This window comes from Mya arenaria, chromosome 13 (assembly GCF_026914265.1).
Source record: "Mya arenaria isolate MELC-2E11 chromosome 13, ASM2691426v1".
Lineage (NCBI taxonomy): Eukaryota > Metazoa > Mollusca > Bivalvia > Myida > Myidae > Mya > Mya arenaria.
This window is the reverse complement of record NC_069134.1, coordinates 42,720,741-42,739,711: the sequence shown is the minus strand read 5'-3', so window position 1 is coordinate 42,739,711 and position 18,971 is coordinate 42,720,741. Positions and strand designations below refer to the sequence as shown.

The following is an 18,971-nucleotide window of genomic DNA, read 5'->3' as shown; positions in this document are numbered from 1 at the left end:
TTGGTAAAGAGTGAAGAGCACGTTTCATAATTGGCATTTCAAGTAGATCTACCAGGAAATCAGACAGTTTACAAGAAAATAAAAGATGCATATCATCAAGTCGGCGCAATCAAATTAGAAGAAAAACGTGCATGTAGATAACCAAAGAATGGTTATTATTTCAATGATAATATGTGGGGTATACATATGTTCGAATGAACTTATGATTGATAATATTGTTACAATAGTTTAAGTCCGGAATTAAAGATACTCTGTTTTTTCCAAGCTAATCCTCCGGTACATACTAAATTATACGAAAATTATACACACGTTTCTTCGGAACAAATAGAGTCAATGGTCTAAAACATGGATTTCAATAGAATGAACCAGCATGTAATGTGAATTCCTGGCTTTATATATTGTATATGTTTTGGTAACACATTTTACTGTTATGAGTAAATAGAACGGGGATAAAAATACTTTACATTAAGAGGGAATTATCTGGAGTTCATTCTTTTGAATGACATTTTCAAGACAAACACTTAAACTCGCCTCTTTGCTGTGGCCACGGGAGGTTACTGCGTAGGAGGTTTAGAAACATAAAGGATATTGTAATATTACCGTGTAACATTCATCTATTTGGGGGGAAGTTGGTATCAATCGGAACACCTCGGCCAGTATCTATCTCGAAGCTTGCCGGAGAAGACCGGGTTGTTATGATTGAGTTGGTATTTAAAATCAAACTTTTCAAAATGATAAGCAGGGCTTTTATAATTTAAGGTTTCATTACCATTTAAAGAGTAAAGTTTTATAAAACATACTAAACTTCACATTTTATCATGCAACGTGGAAACTATTTAAAGCATTGTTCTGCAATTTATGAACTAGTCCCTTAGTTGGATTAGTTCTAAAGTAATATCAAATATAGTCGGCGCCGACTAATAAAAATATAAAATATGTGATATAAAATTGAATTTATGTGTGAGTATTCGTTTTCGGCTGTTGTTTTCTCGAAAAGAAATATTACAAATTCCCTAATAAACAGTATTTTTTTCCAGGAATATCTATATTCAAACATATGCAATATTTTAAAATTATATCAAATTATTATTTTAGACATAATTTTCTGTTTCAAAAGTGTGATACTCAGTATTTATCAAAGGGAGGGTCCTACACTTGATTTTAAATGTAGTTCTTTAAGTTGTTATTTTCATTTCTTAGTTTTTCAGTGAAAATATCCAATCGAACACTTTTTATTTCATACTGATCTCAATATATCACCGAGGAGAGTGAAAGGAGAGCGGATTCTAAATTATTTCAACGGACGAAATAATACACCTCATGATAGAACGTTTTGGGTCGGTTAAATTCTTTTGAAATAGACAGTTACAACCACTTTGGAAAAGTTGCATGGTCACAGTGCTGTCGAAATTGATTATGAATCATGGATTGTGGTTTAAGTGTATGCGGTCATTGTCAAATATCATAGTTAGCATGGTATATTATTGCTTGTAATAAATGCTACCTTTTTTAAATGTATGCATCCAGTATTTTTTTTATTTAACTGCTGTTTTGTTTATAGGTTTTAATGCGTCAGTCACATTTCGTTTTATAATTTAAGAACATGAACATTACAAAACCGTAAAACGGAACAGCCAAGTAGTGGTGAAACGATTATCGAGTACCATCGATAAATCGTCGCTGATAATGTCATGTCGGCGACAATCGATAGTGGTTGTCCATCGTCGATGTTACTTCTGGTATTAACGTATATTTTTCTAATGCGGTGACTTATAAGTACTGGATGCGGTGTGAATCATTTTGCATCTGATAAATGTGTTTTGTTGTTATGTTCGTTAGTGGTGAAGTTTAAAAGTCATTATAAGTGCATGGTCATTTATTAACTGCTCCAATAAGCATGACTATAGTCTCACACTTACTGACTCTAGGTTAAACCATTTAAATAATCATGATGAAACAATGTATTCCCAATTAATATTATGAGCTTTCGATTATGGTCCGATAGACAATCGAAATGCTTGGTCCGATTCGATTCGATTATCTATAGCAAATGGAGTCCGATTTTCAAACACTACAGCCAAGTATTTCAGTTGAGATAAAGTATTAAAGCCGTGATTACGAACGGTCTCAAGTCTGAGTCTGAAAATTGTCGAATATTACATGATTTCAAACAGTCTCTGTACAATGCAAGCGCCTGAGTGACTGTCGGCTGTGTTTGATGTAGAATGTCACTAGAAAAACAAAGGACGACCTGGGATGATAAAGAGCGATTGTGTGCCGTGCGGCTTGTGATTGAACAGTACGACGTGTTATACGGGGGATTCTCCGACGGAATCACATTCAAAGAAAAGTCGGCCGCCTGGAATATGGTGGCCGATGACTTGAATGCGTAAGTTAGATAAGCTGGTTAAACGTTACCTTAAATGATTAAGCTTTCAGTGGCTATTTGCATCTTAAATTTAACGCAATGAGATGGAATTAATAACAATTTAACCTCAAAGTGTATAAATATCAATACAAAGTCTGCATTAAAGAACTTCTTTTATGAGCAATAGGCTTTTGACAGCATACATATACCTGCTGCTTAAAGGTGAGTTGAAATACCTCATTTGTCTCATTTGAATATGTTTATCTTCTGGGAAAGTATTTTCTTGCCGAAATTTTGACTGCTTGTATTATAGAATCTATGTTGGAAGTGGGATTAATTTATTTTTATTATTTTAAGTACTTGTAAAATATTTCCTGTTCATTCTAAAAAATTTATCAATCCGAAGGGTGGCCATTTCAATTGCAGATCAAGCAATGTTAAGTGGACACCTGCAGAGGTTAGGAAATTGTTCCAGAATGTGAAAAGTAGAGGTATAATATAATAAAAAATTTGATACTTAATTATCACTGGTATATTATACAGATTTTCATAATTAATAATACATTATTATCTAATCAAAACACTTCATATGTGCAAAGTCTTATAGTAAAAATCTTTGAATTATATCATGGTGGCAATTCGATAAAGCTTTACAATCAATGATTTATGTATATAAACATCATTATAAAGAATCCATTATTCTTTTAGCCAAGAAAAAGTATAACGAAAACATGGCCACCGGTGGCGGTCCAGTTGGCAGGATTACACTGACAGAGGAAATTGTCCTTGAATTTCTAAAGGACAAGCCCCAACTCATAGGGATCCCAGGAGGGATAGAATCTGGAGGTACCCTTTGAAGAATTGCTGAATGTATCAGTTAATTGAATTATATGTTTCAGCCATTTTTTTTATACTGTTAATATGTGCAACTGCTTCAATCATAGATGTTACCTTTTAACATAATAATTCCCAGAATGGAAGTGAAATGATATAATGGAAACAATGTAAAAAACATTTAACATGCCATAATCTAGTTTACACTGTATTGCATGATGTTTTGTAGCTATATGAACCATTAATAGGGAAACAAATCTTATTTTCAGTGATAGAGTCTGTGGAAGATGCTGCCAGTGTTGCAGATTTGGTTGTGCAACAAGCACCAAGTAAGAGTCTTATAATCTACTTTTATGAGGCCTTTTATATTAAAGTTCAGTTTGTCTTGATAAATGATAGTCAGGATTTTTATTGAGAGCACCTTTCTTATAATCAATGTTAAAGAATAAGGAGGGCTATACTACTCGTCCCAGCGTCGGCGTCGGCATCGGCGTCTGGTTAAAGTTTTATGATAACTTTTGGGATTTAGGGATTTTCACTTATAAGTCTAATATCCTTTCTTCAATTGACTTAATATTATTAATAGAAAAAGGGTTGGTATTGAATAACCTAAGTAAGGGTCTACATATTGTGACCAAACTTGGTATATAGGAAGAGTTTATAGAGACCTTTCCTGAGATTGTCTTTTGGGTCCTGAGAGTAATGGTCTAGGTCAAGGTCATTGTTGCTAAAAATATAAATATGGTTAGTACCGAATAACTCAAGTAAGGGTTGACATAGTGTGACCAAATTTGGTATAGAGGACAAGTTTATGCAGAGCGTTCATGGATTGCCTTTTGGCCCCACAGGGTCAAGGTAACTGTTTCTTAACATAGATAAGTGTTTCAGTAATTGTTGACAAACTGTGACTAAACTTGAAATGTAGGAAGAGTTTATGGATGACTTCCATATGATTGTGTTTGGGCGCCTTAGGATCAAGGTCACTGTTATAAAAAAAAGATCGTTATTGTATTCACTTCTAAGTCAAAGCGGCGTAGTCGAGTCTTATGACAGCTCTTGTTAGTTACCTTCTTCTCTCATCTACAATTTCTACATGTAGAATGATATCAATTGAAGTGATGTTTAGTTTTTGTACACAGTACATGTTTTTTTTATAGTATGTTACCATTGCCTCCAGCATACCAATAAACCTCATTCCCTGGGCCGAAAACATAAATTATGCATCTTTAATAAAGTTTTCATCAAAAGATACAGACCATGGTACTAAGTTTAAAAGTCTAAGCAGAAAATGGTTTTGGTTTTTCAGGTTAGAAAAGTAACGAAAAAAAATCTAAGGACAGTAACATTATAACCATTGTATTAAGATCAATCTACAATCCTGATTCTTTCAGGTACCTTCACTTTTTTGCCACCTTCACACAGACCTTGTTTCAAGACTTTATTAGGTAAGTGCTATATAACCATTTATAATCCCATTTAAGAGGCAAGTCGAAATTGCAAGGCAAAGATCATGCTGCAAGCCTTAAACAGGCACATACCATAGTTGCTGCAACATAAAAGTGGCACAGACCATGATGAGAGCCTTTGAGAGGCAAGGACCTTGTTGAAAGACTGTAAGAAGCACAAATCAAGGTTGTACACATTTAAGTGACACATACCATGTTCAAACCCTTATGAGGCACATGTCAGTTTAGAAGTCATGTTGCAGAGACACACTGACCTGCTATATTACAAGACACTGACCATGTAAATGTTTGGAGGGCAATTCTTCAATACTGCAGGAATGAAACTCCTGTCACCCCTGTACAAGCAAAGCATATCTCGCCTGTGAATATACAAGATTAAGGACCATTGCTTTACTACTTTTTAAATGGTTCTATTGCGCGAGTTATACATCTCCTCTTGCAAACCGATCACTTGCACAAGTGTATACAATTTTATTTGAATGATATTTGCAAAAAAACATGATGGCGTCCAGATTTTGAAACCAAACAAATCAAGCTAAACATCGCAAAGTTTAAGCCATCCACAGTAATTAACCTTAAATTATCTAATTCTACAATTATAAATAACGGACAAAACATCATTCGTTAAACGAATCATTCTTTTAATAACGTTGTAAATCTTTACACACTGTGTTTATTGTTTAAGTGGTCAACAAAGTATATTTTAAAAGTACCTGTAGTTCATGAGAACAAGGTAGACATTTCTTAGGCCACATGACACGGTGATCAGACAGGCAATCACGTTCGCCGCTGAAAGAAAACAACATTTTATACATTTCTAGCAATAAAGCAGTGTATTTCACCTGTGTAATCCTTATAATTTAACAACAAAAACGAAGAGTTTTAAACAATTCAGCCTGTTACTATGCAAGTCATATTTGTGGTTTGGCTATGTCACTTTAAGGGTTTACTTTCAAAGTGGGTCTGAATTTCCAAACAAACGTCACAACATAGACGCAGCCATGTTATTTTCAGAACAGAAAATCCTGATGACATATTTCTCGCCGATATATTTTACGAAATTATCCAAATGCACTGACCCGTAAGCAGTCCGTTGTATTGTGGGAAAGGATCATGTGAAATTGCATCAAACGTAGTTGCAAGGTTAATTATCGTCTGAAACAAATATAACGCTACGTAATAAATTGAGAACAAAAATTCTGTCCAGGATCACCTTAATCTATTACTAACAGAGTCCCCCACAAGGCATTCAACAGAATCCCTCACAAGGCATTCACATTTTGCAAAATTGTTGGCAATTAATGCTGATACATGACGTTTAACTTTACCTTCTATAGCATTACTATTGATTAAGAACCAGTGGTAAAGTTTCAATATATCATATTAAAAAAGTTCTAGACGTTATTTTTGACGTCCGCTTAGCTGTCATTGTGTCCATCAATGATCATTGTGTAATTTAGTTCAGTTTAACATGAACAGTAATGTACAGTTCATTAAGAACATTGTAATTGTCTTACCGAATTAACGCAGATGATCCTAAATGAGATTTGAGTAATACAGTCCTTATTTAGAATGTTGATGTTTTTGTTGTCAAATATTACAGCAAATGCATACATATTAACTACTTCAGTGTGTGTATACCACGTGATAAATTACGTCATATATGCTACGTCGAAAGGCAACATTTTGCTTTAAATAAAGACTTAAATCAAAGATAACTTTTCTTTAACTTCACCATTTAAATGAAACAAGGGACAGCATATGTCGCTTAAAGAGCCACGCCTTCGTTTTATTACCGAAGTTTGATAAGGTGATTAGTTTCATCAAACACTTCGACAAACCTTTGTCCAAAAAATGTTTTGACAGTGCTCCGTCAGGCGGCCGTATTGTGAAAAGGTTTGTCGAAGTGTTTTAAGAAACTACATTCTCAATCAAATCTGGTAAAATACCGAAAGCGGGGCTCCGTAAGCGGCGTAGTTATCTTTGTTTAGTCTTCATTCGAAGCAAAATATTGCCTTCCGACGTAGCATATATGACGCAATATCACATGGTATACATACACTGTTCTTGTAGACAAATAAAAATAATCGAAAGTAGAATATGACCATTAAACCAGAGGTACAGTCTATGGGTTGACAATGTTTTCATGTTTTAATCTTGAATATTTTCAATGCTGCTCTCGATTTATGAAACTTACCCAGTATATAAAGATACACGAGACGAATGGTGTGATGAGCATTGCAATTGGGAATTTGAAACCTGGGTATGGTTTAACAAACTTCCGGAACCATCTCTTCCACCAAGGCAATGTCCTAGAACACATCGCAATCATAATTCATGTACCAATATGTGTATGTATTATATGTTTATTCATGGTTTACATTATTTCAGGGAATAGATTTTAAATGCAATTTATCTTGCGTACACTCGCATGTGTAATGTTTTCCTTAAGTTCATGTGCACAAACGATCATGCAATGAGTTATTTTGCTTTCACTTTAATAGACCTTTACCCAAACTTCATCATATTTCTTGCCTTCAGTATTATTGGTCTTTTGCATTCCAGCGTCCATGAGTTATCTAGATTTCACGAAGTTGTAATTTGCCCCACCGATCTATGGCTATCTTCTCATCACTATAATTCTTTATTTTGACCCAACGTTCAAGGGCTTTCTGGGCACAATGTATTGGGTATCTCACCCCATTTTTCATTGGTCATTTGCCCAATGCGTATTCGATATGTTGCTCCATCTCTCATTAATAATTTTGCCACCATGCGTATTGGGTATCTTGCATATCTTTCATGGGATATCTTGCCCAAATGTGTATTGGGTATATTGCCCCACCTTTCATGGGATATCTTGCCCAAATGTGTATTGGGTATATTGCCCCACCTTTCATGGGATATCTTGCCCAAATGTGTATTGGGTATATTGCCCCACCTTTCATGGGATATCTTGCCCAAATGTGTATTGTGTATATTGCCCCATATTTCATGGGCAATCTTGCCCAAATGTGTATTGGTATGTTGCCCCATATTTCATGGGCAATCTTGCCCAAATGTGTATTGGGTATGTTGCCCCACTTGCTCAAATGTCTATTGAGTATGTTGCCCCACCTTTCATGGGATATCTTGCCCAAATGTGTATTGGGTATATTGCCCCACCTTTCATGGGATATCTTGCCCAAATGTGTATTGGGTATATTGCCCCACTTGCTCAAATGTGTATTGGGTATGTTGCCCCATCTTTCATGGGCAAACTTGCCCAAATGTGTATTGAGTATTTTGCCCCATATTTCATGGGCAATCTTGCCCAAATGTGTATTGGTATGTTGCCCCATATTTCATGGGCAATCTTGCCCAAATGTGTATTGGGTATGTTGCCCCACTTGCTCAAATGTGTATTGGGTATATTGCCCCACCTTTCATGGGCAATCTTGCCCAAATGTGTATTGGGTATATTGCCCCATCTTTCATGGGCAATCTTGCCCAAATGTGTATTGGTATGTTGCCCCATATTTCATGGGCAATCTTGCTCAAATGTGTATTGGGTATGTTGCCCCACCTTTCATGGGCAATCTTGCCCAAATGTGTATTGGGTATATTGCCCCACCTTTCATGGGATATCTTGCCCAAATGTGTATTGGGTATATTGCCCCACCTTTCATGGGATATCTTGCCCAAATGTGTATTGGGTATATTGCCCCACCTTTCATGGGCAATCTTGCCCAAATGTGTATTGGGTATATTGCCCCACCTTTCATGGGATATCTTGCCCAAATGTGTATTGGGTATATTGCTCCATAGTTCATGGGCAATCTTGCCCAAATGTGTATTGGGTATGTTGCCCCATCTTGTATTGGGTATGTTGCCCCTTATTTCATGGGCAATCTTGCTCAAATGTGTATTGGGTACCTGGCCCATCTTTCATTGGTCATCCAGCAACGATGTGTAGTGTGTATTTGAAACCAACTTTCAAGGGCTATCTTACGCCAATGGGTTCGCATATTTGGTACCAACTTTCAAGGGCTATCTTGCCCTAATATGTATTGTATATCTAACTCTAACGTTCATGTTAGTGATATACAATCACCACTATATAATATGATAGACAATAGCCAAAACCAAGCAAATTTTAAAATTATACTCACGTCAAAGCATCATCAGTTTCTTTATACTTTCTTGGATTAAACAGTGCTTTTACATACAGTAGATCAGACTTTTTACATAACTTTTTTCCAACCTATAAAAATGTAACAATGATATTAGTTTAAACAAAACAATAAATAGGTTCATAAAAGGGCGTTCTTTAACGAAACAGATATATCGTTGTTGTCTTTTTGCTATTAAATTAAAAAAGTTATATCAAGTCGTTGAAACTACCACAAAGCAATTGATATTTTATTTGCAAAATAGAAGTTATTTACAATTAATTCAATAAAAAATTGAACATCTGTATAGTCTCTGATTTGCGTGTTTTTTTCTCCAAAAATAGTATTGTTTTATAGTAAAACTAATATATACCACCTCCTCTGATAAACTCCTTGAATATTTCTTCTGTTTAAGACACTTGGCAAACTTCCAGACAAACTTGACGACAACAAGAAGACTGAACAAAACTATCGGAAGTTCCATGGCAATAAATGCTCCTGCTAGGTCAACAGATTCCTAAAAATAAATATTTGGTTTTATTCATAAGAATCTGATAGACAAAGGTATTCGACTTACAGATAAGAATATGCAAATGAATTTATAAAAGGTATTTGCAATTGATTTATCTATATCGGCCAGCGTCAGCAGCGTAATGTTTCAACGCACCATTTTCAAACGAGTGTAGATATTTTTTGATAAAATCAAAATATTTTTATTTCCTCACTTTTTTAATTAAAGGTTTGTATCTATAATGACTGAATTTTGGGTATATAATAATATATACAATTATTTACTTATTGGTTGTGAAAAATGAAGGTCATATGTACCGACAATCGTTATTGAATAAAGGCATTAAAAATTACAAATGTTCTACATTGGATAGGGGGTGTGTCATTGTGTGATTATTAATTTTGATTATTGATCAAGAAGATATTTTCAATATCATAGTGTTTCATTATATCTATGAGACTTGCTTTCTGTCCAATCATGAACGGTTTATTTATAGATCCTGCAAAAACGATGTATCTTCTTATTTAATTCACAATAATGAATGCGCTTGATGCCTTGTGATTCCAAAAATATTGATATATATGTGGACATGTTTTGCCTTTTTGAACAAATTTTAGAGGAAACTTCCATAAAAACTGAAAAATGCAAAAGAGTTTTGCGGAAAACCCCCAATGACTGCCAGCTTATATCAGACCCAAGGCTTATTCTTTCTAACCGTTCCTTTTTAATTATAAAATAAGTTGTGACAACATTACATTTATCTTGCTTGTTTGCATGATGGTTCACGAAATTTAGTCATGTGGCGGAACCAGAGTACACGGTGGAAACATCACGACGTCAAAAGGGCAACGGCTGGTTTGTTTTTGTTATTTGCCTTGGTATTGTGAATTTGAAAATTTAATTGACCTAACTAAGTACCAGAATAGAAACAGCGAGCTCAGTAAAAAAGAATTATGGAAACTTGTCGAAATATTTACCACCGCACTGTACTTGTCGTAACATCTTGCCTCAACCACAAGTCGGAACAGCTGGAAACTTAGCCTGAAAGGATATTCTAAGTTGATGCTCTTTTTTAGAAAACAATACGCAATGTTATAAATAAATAGTTAATAAAGTGTAACTCCGTTATAGAGCCTACATGCAGTTAATTAGAAACCCGCGAATTGGACATGCCGCCTGTCAAGAGCATACATAATTGCTTAACCAACTTCAGAGTAATATCTTAAGCACCGTAGCGAATGCAGATAATTATGTCATATAAATTTAACATCCTTTTCTAAAATAACTTCACAACACTGAACTATCATTTGAATTCAATGATTTCATCTATTTCTCACATATTTTGACAAAAAGCATGGACAATTGAAAAGTTAAACATTTGAAAAAATTGTATGTGATTGTAAGATCATTAGCGTGAACCAAACATCGCTTGGTCAACCATGGTCCTGATCTTAAGGCGTTGCCTTCCAGACCTAACCTAGTGAGTTTTGTCAATTGCATGGGTCATAGATTTGGAACAATAATACGATCTACTTTTCTACCATAATAAATTACTGAGTCTAACATAACGAGGGAATTTGACCAGGTTCTGACAATTCAAGTGTCTCAACTTGTGAGTGAAGATAGTTATCTGTTTGGGATGATATGCCCTGAAACACTGTAACCCATTGTAATGAAGATTTGGGAATAAATGTCTAGAAGAAAAATTTAAAATTTAAAGAATTTAAGATTAAAGTTTTTTTTCCATCCAGCAGTGTAGAGAACGTCAGTTATGAAGCATTCTTTAAATCAAGCGATTATTATTTTATATGCTGAACACTAAGTAAGACAGTGTCATACAACCAAGCAGTGAGTAGCATATCATTATGATTATTTCTATCATAAACGCTATCATTTATTTATCAATTACATATGACCATACCATCCAAATGAGTAGAGAACTCCGGTTATGGCGCCGACCAGTGTGTAACGAGATGACATACAGGCAAACTACGGGTAACAGATAAGGCTCGTTTCCAGGCTTTGGATATACACCAAAAATACTGCAAATATATTGCGATTGTATATTATATTTGGCCAACTGAATAAAGTGCTATGTGCATCTGAAACAGATGGAAACTCTACAGAAATGCTTTAAAAAGTAGCTTGATAGCAACACAGTTTGAGTGTGGCTATGTATGGAATACCCAGTTACTAATATATTGCACGCATCTCCATTTTTGGAACAATTTAGATAACAGTCGTTTTTCAATGACCTTGTTTCGTATCGTTTCCATGCCATGTATATCCTACTAGCTAATGAGAATCAGATTATTTATTCACTTACTTTTTGCCCACACAGGAAAGTCCGTGCTGAGTGTCTTGTTAAGAACTTGTAGAAGGTTTGTTGTTGTTGAACCAAAGGCAAACACTATGCCCCATTTGTTTCTGGGCTCATCCAGAAAACTAAACGGTCTGAAACAGATTTGTTTGAATCTATAGATTGCCCCTCTAAGTCGAATTCAGATGCTACGGTCCTAGAGATAAATTGTGTTAACCCTTTTCAAGGACTGTGAGCTTGTCATTGAGACCTCCAAGTCAACAAAAACTCAAGCGCATAGTAATACGAACTGCCAAGCATACTGATTAATAATTTAGTCTTTTTAAATTTAAGTAGCAATCAAATGTTGACCTACTAATGAATACCATATAATATTATCTTGTATGTACTAACATATATAAATACACAATGAATACCCATCGATTAATTTGGTACACAACTGAGGCGATTCCCATTTTCATTTAACTTATTTCAACTTAAAGTTTCTTTACTTACATACCTGATATAAAGTAGATAGGTAAAAGGTTATAAACCATTGTAATGCTCGAGTATGTACCAAATTGAAAACAAAATGTTAAATGGCTATTGAGAACATTGTAAGATAAAATCAAGACGACTGCTTTTAAACTTTAAATGTTCAATAAATGAGGAGAATGCATTTTCTTTCACTCAGTGAAGGAAGATTTTTTAACCCTACCATAATATACTTCAGAGTTGCGAGTCTTGATTAAATCTATATGTTCCTGGTGTTACAATATATCATGTACTAAGCTTTATGTTAGCATCTGGGCTAAACCTGACACCTCTGCCGTCGATGTAACAACACCTTGACTTTATTACAGACAGTCTAGAATGTGTAAATTATGAAGCATTAAAGGATACGTAGTGTACCTTGGAAGTCCAGGGCGGCCACCAAGCAAGTCCAGCTTAATGGAACGTCTTTTCTCAAGGAATGCCAACAACAGCAATATTAAAACCTGAAAATGTGGGGTCATGTTACGAAATTCTGCATATTTTACCTATTAATTTCACTAGTAAATTTTAGCCCGTTTGTGGTACAGCTGATAGCTCGATTACTTTCCTTGGTACAAACCAGAACTGACGTTCAAAAAAGAGTATACAGGTAATGACCCCGGTATTAACTGATTTAGAATTTATTACTCTTAAAATGATTTTTTAAAACACTGAAGAATAATAAGTGACGACAACATTTTATAATAGCATAATAAACACTCTACCTATCGGATCTTGCCAATATTAGTTTGTAGTTTATGCGATCTTCGTACTAACTTTGAGAGTGTCACCACCTCTCACCCCCTGGAAGCTGGAATACCGGTTATTTTAGGACCGGCATCCGGAATACCATTTAATATGAACATCACATTATTGCTCTTTTAATGTATGTTATACATATTCTGACTTTTCTGACAATAGTAGGTTATGACTAACCAATAGCAAGAGGATTAATAAACGTTTTATTTGTAATCAATGTCCGGTAAGTACTCATTTACATTTTCTTTATTTCATATGAAACCCGAATCCGGTTTTCTCGCTTAGTGGACTTTCACCTCAGTGTTTTTTACCTTGGCATCTGGTATATCGCCAAAATTTCCCGAAACCCGGTTAACCAAAAAGTAGTGTAACAGTCTCACCTTTGGCTGTACTGAATATTCCTTTAAACCCTTTTTAAGTAACATGTACTGCAAAGGGGGTTTCACTACTGCAAGGTCACTAACCGACAGTATGCCTCAACGTTACTTACCGACGGTATATTTCAACTACACTTACAGACGGTATGTCTCAAAATCCCGTCTCACAGTATTTTTTCAACGTTACTTACCGATGGTATGCTTCAATGTCACTTACCGAATAAATACCCAAACGTCAATTACCGACGGTATGCCAAAATGTCACTTACCGACGATATGCCAAAACGTCACTTACCGACGATATGCCTACACGTCACTTACCGAAGGAATGCCCCAATGTCACTTACCGACGTTATAACCAAACGTCACTTACCGACGATATGCATAAACGTCACTTACCGACGATATGCCCAAACGTCACTTACCGAAGGAATGCTCAAACGTCACTTACCGACGGCATGCCCAATCGTCACTTACCGACGGTATGCCGAAACGTCACTTACCGACGATATGCTCAAACGTCACTTACCGACGATATGCCTAAACGTCACTTTCCGAAGGAATGACCAAACGTCACTTACCGACGTTATAATTCAACATCATTTTAATACGGTTTGCTTCAATGACATTTCAGGTGGTATGGTTTAACACCACTTACCGAAGGTATAATTTGACTGCACTTACCGACGGTATAAGGAACCAGTGTGTGTATGAGCGGGTAATGTCGCCTTTAAATACCTCCTGGTTACAGTACTCATAGTCTTTATCAACAGGTGTTGTCATGTCAGAGGTTTGCGTAGAAGTCTTCCACACAGACATGACAAAGGCTCTTGTCCTAAATGATACATGCACAAAACATTATACGGTGAAATCATTAATGTTCGTGGGACATTAATGTTCGGAAATTAATGTTCGTGGTTTTCGTGGGTTTGGTGTTCCACGACTTCAAGATCACACGAAATATAGACCCTTTATTCACTTTTTTCAATTGCAATGTTATGTACATACTCCAGTATATTCTTTAGAGAGTAGTTTATTATGTGTAGTATAAACATAGTTTAAAGAACATCAGATAAATATATGTAACAATTTGATTTAAATAAGTTGACAGCCAGATATTGATAGTAATAGAATACAAATGTATTGTTAACGTACTAGATTTGAGCCGGTCCTGCAGATACATTTCTGAAAATGTTTTTTTCTTAGCCTAACACTTCTAAAGTTATCATTATCACTTTACATACTAACATGTTAAGGACCGTGGACCTTAATACTAACATGTTAAGGACCATGGACCTTATTTGCCGGATTGAGTCATGCACATACAAGGATGAACATGCATGTACTGGTAAGACTCAAAATTTAACATTTTCTGAAAATAATGTCAAGCAAATATGGGCCTGCATCTGTCAAGTGACATTTATTGTAGAGTTTATTGATTTGGTGTAGGATTGCATAAAGTGAACATCTGTCCCTCAAATTGCACGCATTCATACGTACACAATTCATTATTAGCATAATTCATTTCCATTATTATCATATTTATGATTATACTTTTCCATTTCTGCATTCTTTAAAATATAGTGATTTAAGCCACTGAGATGTACGAACACACTTAAAATGTTTACCATGATACAAAACAAAATGGTTTTTATGTTTTGCGTCAATCCTTTATCAAGAAAAAACCCCGAATAAGCCCGCGGAAGACCCCGAATACTAAATGAGTGCCAACCTATGTACAATATGAGATCAGAGCCTCCTTAGTCAATTCGGGACCTTTCTCAATTGTTATATAGATTTTCACACAAAATTAGTTAAAATAAAACGTCTATTTAAAATGACACTCTTATTTAAAATCAATACATACACATGTATAACAAACATTAATTTTGAGTGATAAACCTTAAACTACTTACTAAATAATGCATATATGGAAAATATTAATTACTGATAACATGTTCATAACCGTGTATTTAATAGCTGAAAACGCAAAAAAAAGTAAATGATTGGTGAATGCTAAAAGATTTACTGTGATCTTCTATCGTGTCATAAGGTAGAAATACCGTGTTTCCTTCACCTTTCATTCAAAGTAAACGAAGTATCCTTCATAAGAACCATTGTTTTCGAAATTTATCAATCCTTTTTTGTAAATTAAATCAATTGTATAAAATATGGCAAATTTTATTTGGGAGTAATAGTGCATCTTTAAGTGTTTTGATCATGGGAATCATTCAGAATGCATCATTTTCTAAAATAAAATGCCAATAAAACTAGTTCAACGTATGAAGCATGGAGATTACCCTTGTGTTCTGTAGTCGAAATTATCGTATGAAAATCAGAATATTCGGCAAGATCGTTGATCATATAAAATGAGTTGGTTATTTTTTTTTATCAAGAAGCTCAAAACCTACCCGTCCGCGGACGCTTAACATAGAAACAATTTGGTATTGCCTTACATTGGCACAATTATTTGAAATATGATATTATTGTAAATAACAGATGGCATTTAGATTTTCTGAAATTATAGTTTAACATTACTTTTCCAAATTCAGTTAGCCTTATAATGTATAAATAATCAAAGATGTGTATTTTACAGACATAGCATACAAAAGGTTAAATCGTTTATTTCATTTTGCAAAATGATGATTTAATTCCATATTTTATGTTACTGTGAACCTTGTAGCAATTAACATTAACTAACATTATTTCAGTATTTATATTGCAAATCATCTTCAAAAGCACATATGATTTATACAAAATATTATACAAGAAATGATTTGTTTACACAATTAATGAACATTGATAATTTTATGAAAAGGTTACCCTTTTTAAACGATTATAAACTTCCTTCTACAAATCCGGTAGGTCCATTTAACGATGCAAATGTGCAATCCCGTATGATAAACTGCAGTAAATTTACACATTAAACTCAAGTTTTAAACATGCCTGAAGTTTTCAATAGATATTGAAACTTGCAAACCAAGCGTGGCCGTTATTTCTATGTGTCGATCGAGCAGAGACTTGTACATTCGATGAATAACGATTTTCTAAAGATTTTAGAAATGGCAAAATTAGATGTAACATCATACAACCTGACATAAAGGCACGAATCTCTTAGGCCACTCCTTTTTTATTTTTTGGTTTACAAGAATTTTTGGAAAAAATGTCCACTGGGTGGTCGAAAAAAAAGAAAAAGGAAAAAAGTCACAAAACATACTTTTAAAGGGTGACAATCAGAGAACAACATAACAACATTGAAAATTTATATCATTTACTTGACATTTTTAAATTTTTAAACTGCTATTAATGCATGTTTTAATACACTCAAAGTTCTAATTAGACACACAGTTTAAAAACATACTGTGCATATAAAACATCACTGAAATTGACTATAAAACATGTATACAAGTATAAACGACACGTTTTATCAAAGATACATTGATATCACTCAGCAAGACATTTGTTTAGCTTTAAGGGTATGCTAAAGCAAAGTGAATGCAGAACACTTAAAAACTGACCAATATTGAATTTAAAAAAAAAACAACAGAGAGAATGCGCATTTTACACATTAAAATACACAAAAATTGCACTGTATTAAAACAATACGTTTTATTTTCTAAACATTGTCTCAGTTATTTCAATATTTGAAAATCTCAATATAAAAAGTAAAATAATTACCAAATTTGTAAACAAGGAAGTCACATTTTATGAAGACATTTGAGCAATAATATATTGTGAAAACAATTCATGAAAAACTAAAAACCAAACTGGACCTTTACCATGCGGGGTCCGAATATATTCGGACCTTGTTGTGTGTAACCCGATCCATGCTTAGTCCGGATATTTTCGGACCGAGATATTTACCATGGAATGCTCACCAAATCCATTTCAAATTCAAATCTTGCAGCAAATTACCACATCAGTACATAAAAATCACATAGCAAAATAATAAATCTAGCATGTGACTTAACTTTATGTACCAATAATAGTAAACTGACAGAGAAATCCATAATTATGTATCGGATATTTTCATTTTCTTCCATCTCCGCCATTTTGTGTATGCGTTCACTGGGCATTTATACGTCATGTATGTTTATTTTTCTTTTTTAAGAGTATTTCTTGATTACAACAACAAATCCCATTTATAGTGAAATATCAAGTTCATTACAAATTGAAATGGACTTATTCAAAATAGTTTTCCGTGTTGTTTTATCTAAATGTTTTGCACAGTTACTCCCGGTATCCCTAAATGTCGTTGACACATGTGTTCAACCCTTTCATTGTTTTTACTCTACTATTAACCCAAACATGAATAAACGTGTAATCTAGTATAAACACAAGCTTTACATTGACGCAATGACAAGTATTACACCACCGACGAACTTGAGATTAAATTGTGAAACTAGGTCACCGGTGTCAACTTTGGAATTTTACTTTCGATTTCACCACTCACACTTAGTGCACTGTTATTTGATATTAAACCATAGCATGTTATAAAAAAAATCCTACACATATTTATGTCTACTAATTCGATGGCAGTCGCTGACACTTTTATTTTTTATCTATAGACAACAATATTTCCATAACCTAAATTGGCGGGGAAAACCAACAATCACGTGACTGTAATTGTTTATGTCGGTTGTTACATTTGTCAATGCTTATTGCTATCGTTATTTTAACAACTCCTGCATATTTCAATTTAGTATTTTAAACAAAGAATGATATGACTGCTATCGTCACTGCCATCACAGTTGACTGGCTCACATGATTTCACTATAAATTAGCGAATACGGTTACGAAACAACAAACCAGTCGAGATATACTGCATTCATATTCTTATTTGTTCGTTTTTTTGTTTCACACCAAAATCAATACGGTCGGGAAATTAATTTTGAAAAAAAAGTGAAATTAAATTTTATTTTTTTGTCCTTTTCGGAAAATTAGACCCGCCGGTTTTGTAAACCAATTTATATAAAAGTAGTGGCCTTACATATATTAAAACGGTTTACGCACAAAGAAATGTCCAACAACAGTATTAAAGCTGCACTCGCACAGATTGGCCGATTTGACAACTTTTTTTTTTATTTGTCTTGGAATGAATCAATCTTTGGGTAAATATCAGGAAACCAGTAATATAAGACTGGTTACAAAATATCAGATCGCAGTTTTTAATATTTCCGTTCGAAAATTGATGTTTTATGGCTAAAAGCGTTACTAACGCTTTAAGTAAAATGCACAAAACATCAAGTTTTGAATATAAATATGAAAACATGCGATCAACAACTTAATTTAAAGTTACCGTTTCGAAACAAATCACCACTTGAGCTAAAACAAAGTATATTTTTACTTAGATTGTAGTACCGGATTAATGTCCAATCAATTGTCTAGAGGGTAGATTACGCCAATCGGATGTAAAGACTCAGTGTTTATACGGTTCGTCTATTCAAACAAATGGCTTCGATTGAAAGCAAGAGTACACAGTATTTGTACATGGGCTGGATTTGAATTTAAATGGTTTGTGATATGAAATGACCCAGATTGGGTACGCTTAAGAACGGGAGTACGCTTACGATACTGGCTATACTTGGGCTACATTTTTGAATACATTCTGACCGCAGTGGGTCTACTTCTACGCCAGATCTAAGAAGCTTAACCGAACATTTGATAGTGTT

At 34.4% G+C, this 18,971-nt stretch overlaps 1 protein-coding gene across 1 annotated transcript; it reads right to left on the bottom strand.

Annotated features, from left to right (window-relative positions):
* Positions 1-4,407: 4,407 nt before the first annotated feature.
* LOC128214626 (uncharacterized) lies at positions 4,408-16,277 on the bottom strand. Its single transcript, XM_052921194.1, has 12 exons — positions 16,123-16,277; positions 13,984-14,134; positions 12,542-12,627; positions 11,657-11,784; positions 11,252-11,372; positions 10,308-10,371; positions 9,196-9,336; positions 8,820-8,911; positions 6,866-6,980; positions 5,748-5,823; positions 5,382-5,457; positions 4,408-5,027 (listed from the first exon to the last, which is right to left on the bottom strand). The coding sequence occupies exons 5-12, from the start codon at positions 11,308-11,310 to the stop codon at positions 4,931-4,933; spliced, it is 720 nt and encodes a 239-aa protein (XP_052777154.1). The 5' UTR covers positions 11,311-11,372; positions 11,657-11,784; positions 12,542-12,627; positions 13,984-14,134; positions 16,123-16,277; the 3' UTR covers positions 4,408-4,930.
* Between the last annotated feature and the right edge of the window lie 2,694 nt (positions 16,278-18,971).

Excerpts from the sequence above, each read along its gene's own strand:
- LOC128214626 (XM_052921194.1), bottom strand. The coding sequence starts at position 11,310 with ATGTCATCTCGTTACACACTGGTCGGCGCCATAACCGGAGTTCTCTAC. Across the intron at positions 6,981-8,819 it reads GAAACTGATGATGCTTTGAC|GACATTGCCTTGGTGGAAGA; the intron begins GTGAGTATAATT and ends GATGTGTTCTAG. Across the intron at positions 5,458-5,747 it reads ATACAACGGACTGCTTACGG|CGGCGAACGTGATTGCCTGT; the intron begins GTCAGTGCATTT and ends GTTTTCTTTCAG.